The sequence below is a fragment of the Pan troglodytes genome, chromosome 13, assembly GCF_028858775.2.
Source record: "Pan troglodytes isolate AG18354 chromosome 13, NHGRI_mPanTro3-v2.0_pri, whole genome shotgun sequence".
Taxonomy (NCBI): Eukaryota; Metazoa; Chordata; class Mammalia; order Primates; family Hominidae; genus Pan; species Pan troglodytes.
This window is the reverse complement of record NC_072411.2, coordinates 117590654-117603214: the sequence shown is the minus strand read 5'-3', so window position 1 is coordinate 117603214 and position 12561 is coordinate 117590654. Positions and strand designations below refer to the sequence as shown.

The window sequence follows — 12561 nt, the reverse complement described above, 5'->3', positions numbered from 1 at the left end:
TCCATCAGAAGATCCACGTTGCAGTGAGCTATGATCGCACCACTGCACTCCAGCCTGGGCAACAGAGCAAGCTTCAAAGGAATAAAAACATTCAAACAGAGCGAGCTTCAAAGGGATAAAAACATTCAAAAGTCTCTTAAAAAAAAATAATAAAGGCCGGGCATGGTGGCTCACGCCTGTAAACCCAGCACTTTGGGAGGCCAAGGTGGGCAGATCACGAGGTTAGGAGATCGAGACCATCCTGGCTAACACAGTGAAACACCGTCTCTACTAAAAACACAAAAAAAATTAGCCAGGCGTTGTGGCGGGCGCCTGTAGTCCCAGCTACTTGGGAGGCTGAAGCAGGAGAATGGCGTGAACCCGGGAGGCGGAGCTTGCAGTGACCCGAGATCGCACCACTGCACTCCAGCCTGGGTGACAGAGTGAGACTCTGTCTCAGAAAAAATAAAATAAAAAAAAAAAATCAATCAATCAGGGTAAAAATAAGAAAAATAAATATCCATCGTAGTACATCTACACATGGACTGACTGCCACATGGACTTTCAGATAAAGATATGAATATGCATTTATTTTCGAGATAGGATCTTGTTCTGTCACCCAGATAGGAGTGCAGTGGCACAAACACGGCTCACTGCAGCCTCGATCTCCCAGACTCATGCAATCCTCTCACCTCAGCCTCTCGAGTAGCTGGACCTACAGGCGCAGCTACCACGCCAGGCTAATTTTTGTACTTTTTCTAGAGACAAGGTTTCACTACATGGCCAGGCTGGTCTTAAACTCCTGACCTCAAGAGATCTGCCCCTTGGCCTACCAAAGTGTTGGGATTACAAATGTCAGCTACTGCACCCAGCATCTATATTTATTGATATAAAAACACATTTGTAGCCTAGCACATAGAAAAAGGGCAAGTTACAGGAGCCAGATTACGGAAGACATGATCCCATTTATGTACGATTAAAGCTACTTATCTCTAGTATGTACATACGCACAGAAGCTTCTAACATGGCCTTTGATTCATTTCTTAAACTCCAAAGCTTATGTGACAACTCAAAGATAAGCTAGCTAGCCGTGTGCATACAGACCAGTTCCAAATCCAGACCTTAATAAATGTAAAGCTCATTAAGTATTGAAAACAGACCAATGGAAGTTACTAGCAGTCAGTTCAGATACTTCCCAACTTACATCTTTATTTTTGGTAACAACATTGCTAAATAATGACTTGTCGACAACACCATTATTTCTCTTCTGGCTTAAATGAAGACCAAAGAGAGTTCGAACTTCATTTTCATCTGGTTTGTAAGACTGGTCCATCTAAAATACAAATTTTAAAAGTTAAAGTTAATCTCTCCACTTCCCTCAAATTTTTCATTTAATTTATATACAGAAGATTTCATTGTAAGTAAAGTTATATGCATGTTTCTAATTTTTTACACATTTTTCTAATTTTCTAATTTTTCTCACACAACAAATGATGTGTTAAATCATTCTGGTATGATACAATTCAACATTCTGGTATGACACAATAGCCAGGCGCTAATATTTTTCTCCAAAGTCTTTTATAGGTTTTACTACCCAATAGCATTTTATAGATTTTACAACCTATATACAACATGTTAAAAAACAATGATACCAGTGAGTGTATTTTTGGTTAAGTTACTATCTATATGGTTCTTTTGGAAGGTCAGCCGGTAAAACAGATGTGCTAATTAAATAAGCAATGGCACAAAAATTAAATTCTAATTTTCCTTTCTAAAAATCTGTTACAAAATACCCAGCTAACCCATGAATTGAAAGCTAAAAGTGAGAAAACAGGATTTGTAATCTGTGTCTTTGCTATTTGGAAGGAATTTGTATCATTTACTGCCATCTTCCTCTCCCAAATTTTGAGCCGAAAGAACATTAAGGTGTGTGGAACAATACGTGTAACACTACTCTCTCCCTGGATATTTTTTTAAACTTGACACTATTTCTTCTTTATGCTTTGGATGATCTTTGATTTAGAAAGCACTGACATATAATTTATAAGCAAGACCCCGTAAATATTAGTTCTGTTTAATCTACATTTTCTTGAATTCTAAAATGTTCCTTTGTATTATGCACTATAAAATTTCTAAAATTGATATGCTCTCCTATTAACTGATGCTAGGAGAAACTTATCATTAGTCAGGTAGAGGGATAAGTTGTCTCATGCTTATAATCATGCGTCCAATGTGCAAACTAAGCCAAAATCTCAAATAAGTAAAATACCAATGAAGTCCTGATATTCCTTTAACACTCTCCAACTATCAGGTGTTAAAGAGATCAAGACAATGACTCAGGTTTTGGAAAATATTTTCCATGATGCTACAAGAAAATGCTAACGGTTGTTAAGTACATAACACTCTTAACAACAACAACAAAAAAAAAACTTGATTAAGAAACTGGGGGCCAGGCGCGGTGGCTCACGCCTGTAATCCCAACACTTTGGGAGGCCGAGGCGGGCGGATCCCTTGAGGTCAGGAGTTTGAGACCAGCCTGGCCAACATGGTGAAACCCTGTCTCTACTAAAAATACAAAACTCAGCCAGGCCTGGTAGTGCATGCCTGTAGTCCCAGGTACTTGGGAGGGTGAGGCAGGAGAATCGCTTGAACTCAGGAGACAGAGGTTGCAGTGAGCCAAGATCGCACCACTGCACTCTAGCCTGGGCAACAGACTGTCAAGTGGCTAAAAAAAATAAGTATTAACTTTAATGTGGTATCCTCTTCTTTCCTTAAATAGCTGACATGGAATCTATGGTGAACTATAAAATTATTGGTATTTTACAATCAAAAGAATATACTTAATAACTTTCCTTGTAAGGAATTAGGATTCCACAGAGTTCTGATATCAATACTATGAAAAGTAGCATTAGGAATTTTTACTTTAAATTGAAATAACTCTTTGCTTTATCAATGCATAATCTTAGACCATGAGCTAGTTTTCCCAATACAGAAGAGCTCATAAAAATCAGTTAAAAAAAAAAAAGGCAACAACAACTTAGTAGAAAAATCATCAAAGAATATGGAAAGACAGTTCATAAAAAGGAATAAAAACATTCAAACATGAAAAGATGCTCATACCACACACAATGTTAAAACTACATTGAGATGCCATTTTCTAACTGCAGAGACTTTTTAAAAGTATAAAACCACAATGCTGACAAAAGTGTTGGGAAACAGGCATCCTTATATATTTCAGTTAGGACAATGAATTTGCCTACAACATCTAAAAGGGGCAGTATCAATTAAGATTACCAATATACACAGAGCTTGTTATTAAGCCTTAATTTCACTCTCAGGACTTTTCTAGGTTATTCACTGCAGGGGTATTTGTAGTAGCTAAAGATTGGTGACTGTCTAGGTAAGTTAAAATACATAGATACAGGATAAACTTCCAAGAAGGTGAAGCAGGGTGCACTTGTGTCAATAGGAAAATAGAAAAAGAAATGCACATGCAAATATTTGCTGAATATATAGACTATTTCAGGAAAGATAAGCAAGAAATTTAAAATAGTTATCTTTTCAAAAGGTAACAGAAGGATGGAAAGACTTTCCATTAAATATTGTTATTATTATTAGTATTTTAGAGACATGGTCTTACTACACTGCCAAGGCTGGAGTGCAGTCGTTATTCACAGGCATCATAGTACCACAATACAGCCTCCAATTCTTGGCCTCAAGCCATCCTCCCACATCAGCCTCTCAAGTGGCTGAAATTATAGGCATGAGCCATCACAACCAGCAAAAAGTTAAAATTGAGGGTAAGAAAGCTACTCTCATCTCAAAACCCCAAGTTAATAGTATTTTTTTAAATGCAGGATTGGGGAAAATAAACTATAATAAGGATAAACTAGAAGGGTATGAGTATAAAGGAAAGAGTAAACAAGGGAGAAAGAGACACAGAATAAAAGAGCAAATTACCGCTTCAAACATGAATTGCACTCACCTGAAGGACACAATAGTTTCCATTTTTCTTTTTGGAAAGTATTGTCAAGGCTTCTTCTTCATATCCTGGGGCAATTATACCATCAGATACCTGCAAAAATATTAAATTTTAATTTCTATTTTTAAAAATCAGAGAACACCTCTTAAAAAAAATCTAGCAGCAATTATCAGTCTTAAATAACGTGGCAGCATATTCTGGTTTCTGCCTCCAACAAACAATGCTAACGCTATACTTGAAAAGAGAAATCTATTAGAATACAGCTTTCTGTATAGCAGATCCTAACTTTCTGTCCTCTCCAAGTTTTTGTTCGTTTCAGTTTAAACTAAGAAAATATGACTGATTTGCTCTAACACATGTACCTCAGGAGGAAATATTTCTTCAGGGAGTGTTTTGAATGAGCAAGAGCACATTCTAGTCCTGACTCTCCTAGTACATGGTTAAATGACCTCTTCTGGCAAGGCGTTTTCCTTAACAGCAAGACCAGATTAAATCAGAGATTTAACATGACGAAAGATACAACTGTCACAGCCCTCCTGTAACCTGTAACCCAGGGATGGCAGTGGCCATGGAAAGAATCCTAAAGCAACAAAATAGTGCCAAGCCACATGCTCCTTCAGCCTTCACCTCTGCTTATTTTTTTCCCCTTTCTGAGCTATTTAATCTTTTTCTCTTTTCTTCCTGTCTTCCTACTACCAACAGTACCCCCACCTGTCTGGAATACCTGTTTGGTATTCAACTGATGGGGTAAGTTTATTAATGTAGTTTCTGTTTTTTACCCACTATGCAGTAAGATGGATTATATCGCATCACCACCTAAAATTACAACTTCTGCTCTTCAGAAACAATAACTTTGGCATGAAGACAACAAAGAATTTAAAATAAATATATAAGTAAAAAACATCATAACAGCCAAATATCCATCTGAAACAATAATTCACTACATTTCAAAATTAACAATTTAAGATACATGTTCTATTTAAAATATGAACATTAAATGATAAACTTAGCTAATTAAAAGATATTATAAATATAAATATTATAGGTTATGGTTTCAATTAACATTATGAACAAATAAAGCTTTATTCAACACACAGATTAAGATACATGAATGTCCACTAACTTCTCTGGAAATAATTTTTGCAGTTGGTACATCACAAACATCGGACAATGCAACAAAATCACCAAATGAAGACATCCTATCAGCCCCTGTAAATAAAATTAAAATGAGGTATTTATCACAAAGTATCCTGATACAGAAAAAGTAATAAAATTCTCCACTGTCATATAAAATTCATTTCTCTAAAGCTAATCTTACTGTTTACGTAAGATTTTAAAGATCAATAAGTCATTTAACTGAAGTAACCAGTAAGAAAGTATTCTTTAATTTTACCCTCTAGAGTGACACTCAGAAAACTTTTTCTGTGAAGGACCAATTTATATATACTATATTCACAAAAACAGGGTGGCAGGCTGGATTCAGCTGAAGTTGCTGACCACTGCTGTAGATGATAAACTATGGTAATAGTTTCTCAAGAACTTTCAGAAATATTAAAGGAATATTCATGGGTTATTAAATTCAACAAGTAAATGTCTCTGATAAAACATGACTCTAACCAAATGTAGTAAAGTTAGAAGAGCCACAAATCACGCCTGTAATCCCAGCCCCCTGGGAGGCTGAGGCAGGTGAATCACTTGAGGTCAGGAGCTCAAGACCAGCCTGGCCAACATGGTGAAACCATGTCTCTACTAAAAATACAAAAAAATTAGCCAGGTGTGGTGGCACGCACCTGTAATCCCAGCTACTCAGGATGCTGAGGCAGGAGAATCGCTTGAACCCAGGAGGTGGAGGTTGCAGTGAGCTGAGATGGCGCCACTGCACTCCAGCCTGGGCAACAGAGCAAGAAGCTGTCTCAAAAAAAAAAAAAAAAAAAAAAAAAAAGAATAGCTTTTTGTAATTTCAATTTTGGTCACATATTAAACAATAACAAATGCATTCAATAGCCTAAATTAGCAAAATTACATTGACCAAATTCCAATTGTGTTTCCATTTATTACACTAAAATACTAACAAATACTTTTTTTTTTTTTTGAGACGGAGTATCACTCTGTCACCTAGGCTGGAGTGCAGTGGCGCTATCTCGGCTCACTGCAAGTTCCGCCTGCCAGGTTCACACCATTCTCCTGCCTCAGCCTCCTGAGTAGCTGGGACTACAGGTACCCACCACCACGCCCAGCTAATTTTTTGTATTTTTAGTAGAGACGGGGTTTCACCGTGTTAGCCACAATGGTCTCGATCTCCTGACCTCGTGATCTGCCCGCCTCAGCCTCCCAAAGTCCTGCTACTACAGGCGTGAGACACTGCGCCCGGCCTAAAATACTAACGTACGCTTTTATAAAGAAATCTATTTTGAAGTACTCACAGAATCAATCTCAAATATTAATAAAACAAATAGGAAATCCTATAATGAAACAAAGGGTATTTTACTTTAATCAAACTATAATATATAGAATAACTGTATATTTATAGAGATAGAAGTCCTTAATTTCATCTATATTTTATACAGAATATCTATATATTTTTTCTTTATTCTATCCTCTTTATTCTATTTAGGATAAAATATTGCTTTTTCTTTCTCCCCCAAATCAAAAAGCCCTATGAGTCTGACCTCTTGCTCTTGCATATGCCGCTGAGATGGGTGTGAGGGTTTTATAGAGATCATAAACCATGCAGACTTTGGCCTCATCTTCACTGAGTGGAATTCCAACAGCAGCACCTGGTTAGAAAATAGTAAAATCATAAACAAAGAAAGCTAAAGTTATTACCTGTCAACTCCTAAATCAAGACAGTTTTCTTAACACCCAGTCTACGCAGCACATTTTCTAGTGCCTGTGCTAAATTAAACAGAAATCTATTAAGCCAGATAATTAAACACTAAAAATATGGTTGTGGGAGCAGTGTGAGGGAAATCTCCTCTCTGCCCTCCGAAACCACAGAGCCACTGAAGCCTGACAGTACCCAGCGTGTAGGTGAAGCTGGTTTACTTCATTACTGACTCACTCTTTCTCTCTGTTCTGCTTGATATCACTTTGATATCACACATCATTTATTTCTTCCCCACTCACATCACTTTAACATCCAATAAACATCTGAGAACAAATCATGTGCTGGAGGACTGTCAGCAAGATGTGGTGTACAGACAACTCAATTGCGGAATTCATGATTTAAACACAGAAGCAAAGTATCTCATACAACGACTATAAGAAGTTTCAGATAAAGAGTCCAAAGAAGAACTTCTTTATGTTTACTCCGTTACATTTTCAAAGATGTGGGACAAGACTTAGTCTATTGCATTAGGACATTTCACTTTTATTTTCTAAACTTTTATGGTTCCACCCCACAAACAAATTCCTGCCTCATTTTCCTGACAATATTACACAATTCTGTGTGTGTTTGTGTATCAGATTTTATATTATTACATTGATATTGTTATCAACAGATGACTTTCAGATTTCATAGCATGTCTATATTCACATTAGAACTTGTTAATATTCAAAAAAATTTAAGAAGAAATGCCTTTCGAACAATTCTGGAGCTTTCCAGAGCACAGAGCTTTACCTGCTGGGCTGACATGTTTGAAAGAGGCAGCGGCTGGAATACCTAAAGCCTCCTTGAGTTCCTTCACCAGCTGCCAGGCATTCAAAGCATCACACAAGTTTATAAATCCAGGGGCTCCATTTAGAACTAAATGTAAAAACATACATGCACATTACTAAGCAGGATCAGTAAGGTCAGATGTATGCACACTTCTCAAAAAAATAACATGACTAAACAAATGTTTTAAGTAAAATTAAGAGCCAAACAGATACACACAAACATAAAATCTTGATGATAAAGAACAAAGCAACTGAGCCTGAGCCCATCTTTAAAAAAAAAATGTACACCCCCCCTCCCCCGCCCCCCCCCCCCACACACACGACTGGAGGACCAGAACCAGCCAGTCTAGAAATAAATCCACAATAGAGATTTAGGGATGGGAGAAACTATGACAAGACTAGTGATCAGTCAGGAATTCATGTAAATACAGAACTAAGATTAAACAATTGAGGTAATCACAGAGACAGTACAAAATTAAAGTTATAAACCCTATCGACTTAAGAAATTATATTACAAGCTAAAGCAACAGCTGTGGGTGGAAGAAGAGAAGAAATAATGTGGTTTTTTTTTTCTTCTTTGATGGCAAACTCAACAGACTCTGCCTAAAGCAGAACTGTAGTTAAAAGGAGGCTGCAACTTCAGAGTTTTCCATTACCTAGTTTCTTAACATTGGCAGATTTTTTTAGGAGCTAGTATCTCTTGTGAATAAACATAAGAAGCTCAGCACACAGAAAGAAATGGTGGGCCAGCACTAATTAAAAACAAAAATGAGCCGGGTACAATGGCTCACCCCCATAACCCCAGCACTTTGGGAGGCCGAGGTAGGTGGATCACAAGGTCAGGAGTTCGAGATCAGCCTGGTCAACATGGTGAAACCCCCGTCTCTACTAAAAACACAAAAATTAGCTGGGTGTGGTGGCGGGCGCATGTAATCCCAGCTACTAGGGAGGCTGAAGCAGGAGAATCGCTTGAACCTGGAAGGTGGAGGTTGTAGTGAGCCGAAACCGCGCCACTGCACTCCAGCCTGGCCAACAAGAGCGAGACTCCGTCTCAAAAAAACAAAAAAAACCCAAAAAACAAAAATGTGTAATTTCATGTCCTTCATGGGTTAAGATAGTTTTTAAAGACCTTGCCAAATATTTACTGAGTGCCTACTACGATGTTAAGCACTGTTCTAGGTATTCAGGATACATCAGTGAAAAAAACCGTCCCTGCAACCCTCTTAAAAAAAGTCACTGTCCTTATGGAGCTTACTGGGGAGGCAAATAAAAAATAGGCAATAAATAGTATACAATAAAAGAAAATATTAGGTATTTATCAAAATGAGTTGAAAACTTGCACACAAATGATTATAGCAATTTTGTTCATAAACTACCAAAAACTGTCCTTGAAGTTTTGATGCCCTTCAATATGTCCATGGATAAACTGTGGTACATTCATACACAGTGAAATATTATTCAGCATTAAGAAATAAGCTACCAATCCACAAAAAGATGTGGAAGAAACTTAATGCATGTTGTTAACTGAAATTGCCTAAAAGGGCTCCATGCTGTATGATCCCAACTATCTGACATTCTGGAAATGGGTACAGAGTCAGTAAAAATAGCTGGGCATGGTGGTGCATGCCTGTAATCCCAGCTACTTGAGAGGCCAAGGCGGAAGGATTGCTTGAGTCCCAGGATATCAAAACCAGCTCAGACAACATAGCAAGACTCCATTCCAAAAAAAAAAAAGAAAAGAGAAAAAGATAACAGTGGTTGCAAAGGGTTGGGGAGAAGGGAAAGGAGGGATGAGGCGGAGGAGCACAAGGGAGTTTTAGGGCATTGAAACTATTCTGCATGATACTGTAATGGGGGATACATGCCACTGTGCATTTTTCCAAATACACAGAATGTACAACACAAAGAATGAATGTTAAACTATGAACCTTGGTTAATAATGAATCAAAATCGGTTCATCAGTTGTAACAAATACACCACACTAATGCATGATGTTAATAGGAGAAACTGTGGGGAAGCGGGGTATATGGAAATTCCCTATAATCACCGTGTATTTTTTCTGTAAACCTGTAACTACTCTAAAAAAATAAAGCCCGTTTTAAAAAGAACTTGAAAAAATAATTCCCCCAACCAAAAATCAAGTCAAATAAAATCACTGTCCTCATGAAATTTATGGGAGAGGCACAGAAGAAACAAACTAGACAATAAATAGTAAACAATAGAAGTAAAATATCCCCTAAGGCATACAACAGGCATAATAAAACAAAACACCATATGTACAACTCCCCCATCTCCCTCCCACTCCTCATAGATGGTTTAGGCTAAGGTTGATAAGTGGGAGAAAACTTTTGGTTTCTGAAACATCTCATAGTTAAGAGTATCTGGATGGGTGCAGTGGCTCATGCCTGTAATCCCAACACTTTGGGAGGCCAAGATGGGTGGATCACCTGAGGTTGGGAGTTTGAGACTGGTCTGGCCAATATGGTGAAACCCTGTCTCTACTAAAAATACAAAAATTAGCTGAGCGTGGTGGTACATGCTTGTAATCCCAACTACTCAGGAGGCTGAGGCAGGAGAATCACTTGAACCTGGGAGGTGGAGGTTGTGGTGAGCCGAGATCATGCCACTGTACTCCAGCCTGGGCGACAGAGCAAGACTCTGCCTCAAAAAAAAAAGAGTATCCGGTTCCCCTTCAAATATCAAATTTTCAAAGACATTAATAACTGAAATAGAAAGTGCCAGAGAAATGTTGAAAGTTGCTTAATCTAGTAAATAGCTGAAATAAATAGGAATTTTCTTGTTTCCAATCATAAGCAAACCAGTCATTAAAATCTCAGACACATACACACACTCACACAACCCCATCTTTGTTCTTGCTTCAATTTTGTTTTAGATACAATCGCAACCAGACACTTTGTAAAAACATCACTGCCAAATACTCAAACCACATGAAAAGGCAAAGTGCCTTTTCTATTGTGGAAATAAGCCCATGTTGGGGAGAAATCCTGGGAATCTCGCACAAGAAATGCTTATTTACGTGTCCAGGGCCGCCTCTGCCATGTTTACCACAAATAATACTTTAAACTTCAAAAGAAACACACACAGTCTAAGGAACAACGAAGGCTTTTATACAGTCCAATGAAAATGCTTTGGAAAATGAAAAGTGTAAGAACTGACAGTACATGGGGATTTTTTTGTCTCAGAATCTTAATGGAGAATATAAACTATAAGCAGGAAATAGGTCAGATATAACAGCAGACAAATCAGTTTCAAGAAGTCCTACAAGGAAAAATTTGTGCAAAATGTCAGGTTGCTAATTATTCATTCAGTAAACATTTAGGGAATGTGCCAAGCAGTCTTCTAAGCCCTGGGGATTCAGCGACAAACAAAAACAGATGCAGCTTCTGCTCTCAAAAGCTGACATCCTGGCTGGGCGCTGTGGCTCATGCCTGTAATCCCAGCACTTTGGGAGGCCGAGGCAGGCAGATCACCTGAGGTCAGGAGTTCAAAACCAGCCTGGCCAACGTGGTGAAACCCTATCTCTACTAAAAATACAAAATTAGCCAGGTGTGGTGGCAGGCGCCTGTAGTCCCAGCTACTTGAGAGGCCGAGGCAGGAAAATCACTTCAACCCGGGAGGTGGAGTTTGCAGTGAGCCAAGGTCGCACCACTGCACTCCAGCCTGGGCAAAAAGAGTGAAACTCCATCTCAAAAAAAAAAAAAAAAAAGGAAGCTGCCATCCTAATGGGGGAAGACAACTTGAACAGATTGAATAGAAACACATGCAGCAAAACAGGGTGATGGGATGAAAGCATGATGGGCTGCTACTTTGCTCTAAGCGGTCAGGGAAGGCTTCTCTGAGGAGGTGAGGCCTGAATAACAAGAAACCAGGATCGTGAAGGGCAGAGGGAAGAATTCTGGGTGAAGGGGACAAGGAGCCAGAGGCGCTGGAGTGGAAGGAGCTGGGCCCACTTGGAGGCGCAGGGCGGAGGGGCTAGCAGCAGGGGCAGGGAGAGCTGCTGAGGGGACAGATAGGAGGCAGGCAGGCAGCACAGGGTTTGTGGGGCAGGGCAAGGTGCTTAAGAAAAGCCAAGGAATGGCTTTAAGTAGGGTCTGACATCATCTGATTTCCATTTTTAAAAGATTACTGTGCTGTGAAGGCCAGAAAGGCCGAGAGAAAACAAATCACTTAGATTACTTCAGCCTAGAGGACTTCACAGGGTGTCTGTGGGGATTCGGGAAGTGTTAGTGTCAAAGTGTATCTGAGATCTGAGGCCAGGTGTGGTGGCTCACGCCTGTAATCCCAGCACTCTGGGAGGCTGAGACAGGCAGATAACTTGAGGTCAGGAGTTTGAGACCAGCCTGGCCAACATGGTGAAACCCCATCTCTACTAAAAACAGAAAAACTAGCCAGGCATGGTGGTGCGCACCTGTAATCCCAGCTACTCAGGAGGCTAAGGCAGGAGAGTCGCTTGAACCAGAGATTGCGCCACTGCACTCCAGCCTGGGTGATAGAGCGAGACTCCGTTGTCTTAATTAAAAAAAAAAAAAAAAATCTATCTGAGGCAGAACAATAGAACGCGGCAAACATGAAGAAACTTTCAGATTCTCCTCCCACCTGGCACGCTGCTCCCCTCCCCATCGCTCTCTCAGCTGATGACAGGGAAAGGAAGCCCAGGCTGCACCCCCTCACCAAATGCTGACCGCCCCAGGCAGGAAGGAGGCTGCCCTTGCTCTCAGCCAAGGCCAGCTGCCCTGGCAGTGCTTGGGATTCCAAGGCCTCCATGCCTGGGACTCTCACCTCTGTCCCTGCCCCTACTCTCCCTTGTACCAGAGCAGGACAGGCTCTCACAGCCTACCTTTGGAACAGAACAGGACACACATTTAAAAACCCTCTCTAAACTCTACAAACCCAGGGGAAGTCCTACTTTCTTGTTCCAAGAA

At 39.6% G+C, this 12561-nt stretch overlaps 1 protein-coding gene across 4 annotated transcripts in view; it reads right to left on the bottom strand.

The window, feature by feature from the left end:
* Positions 1-12561, bottom strand: part of ATIC (5-aminoimidazole-4-carboxamide ribonucleotide formyltransferase/IMP cyclohydrolase) — a 49141-nt gene that overhangs the window by 20864 nt on the left and 15716 nt on the right. For all 4 annotated transcript variants that reach the window (XR_008546689.2, XR_008546690.2, XM_001150761.8 and 1 more), the window contains exons 8-12: positions 7581-7706; positions 6631-6738; positions 5085-5170; positions 3965-4054; positions 1184-1312 (exon numbers count right to left, since the gene is read on the bottom strand). Coding sequence is in view for 2 of the 4 variants with exons in the window: in XM_001150761.8 (XP_001150761.2) it covers positions 1184-1312; positions 3965-4054; positions 5085-5170; positions 6631-6738; positions 7581-7706 (539 nt within the window). In the remaining 2 variants the exon portion in view is untranslated. The remainder of the gene's footprint in view (positions 1-1183; positions 1313-3964; positions 4055-5084; positions 5171-6630; positions 6739-7580; positions 7707-12561) is intronic.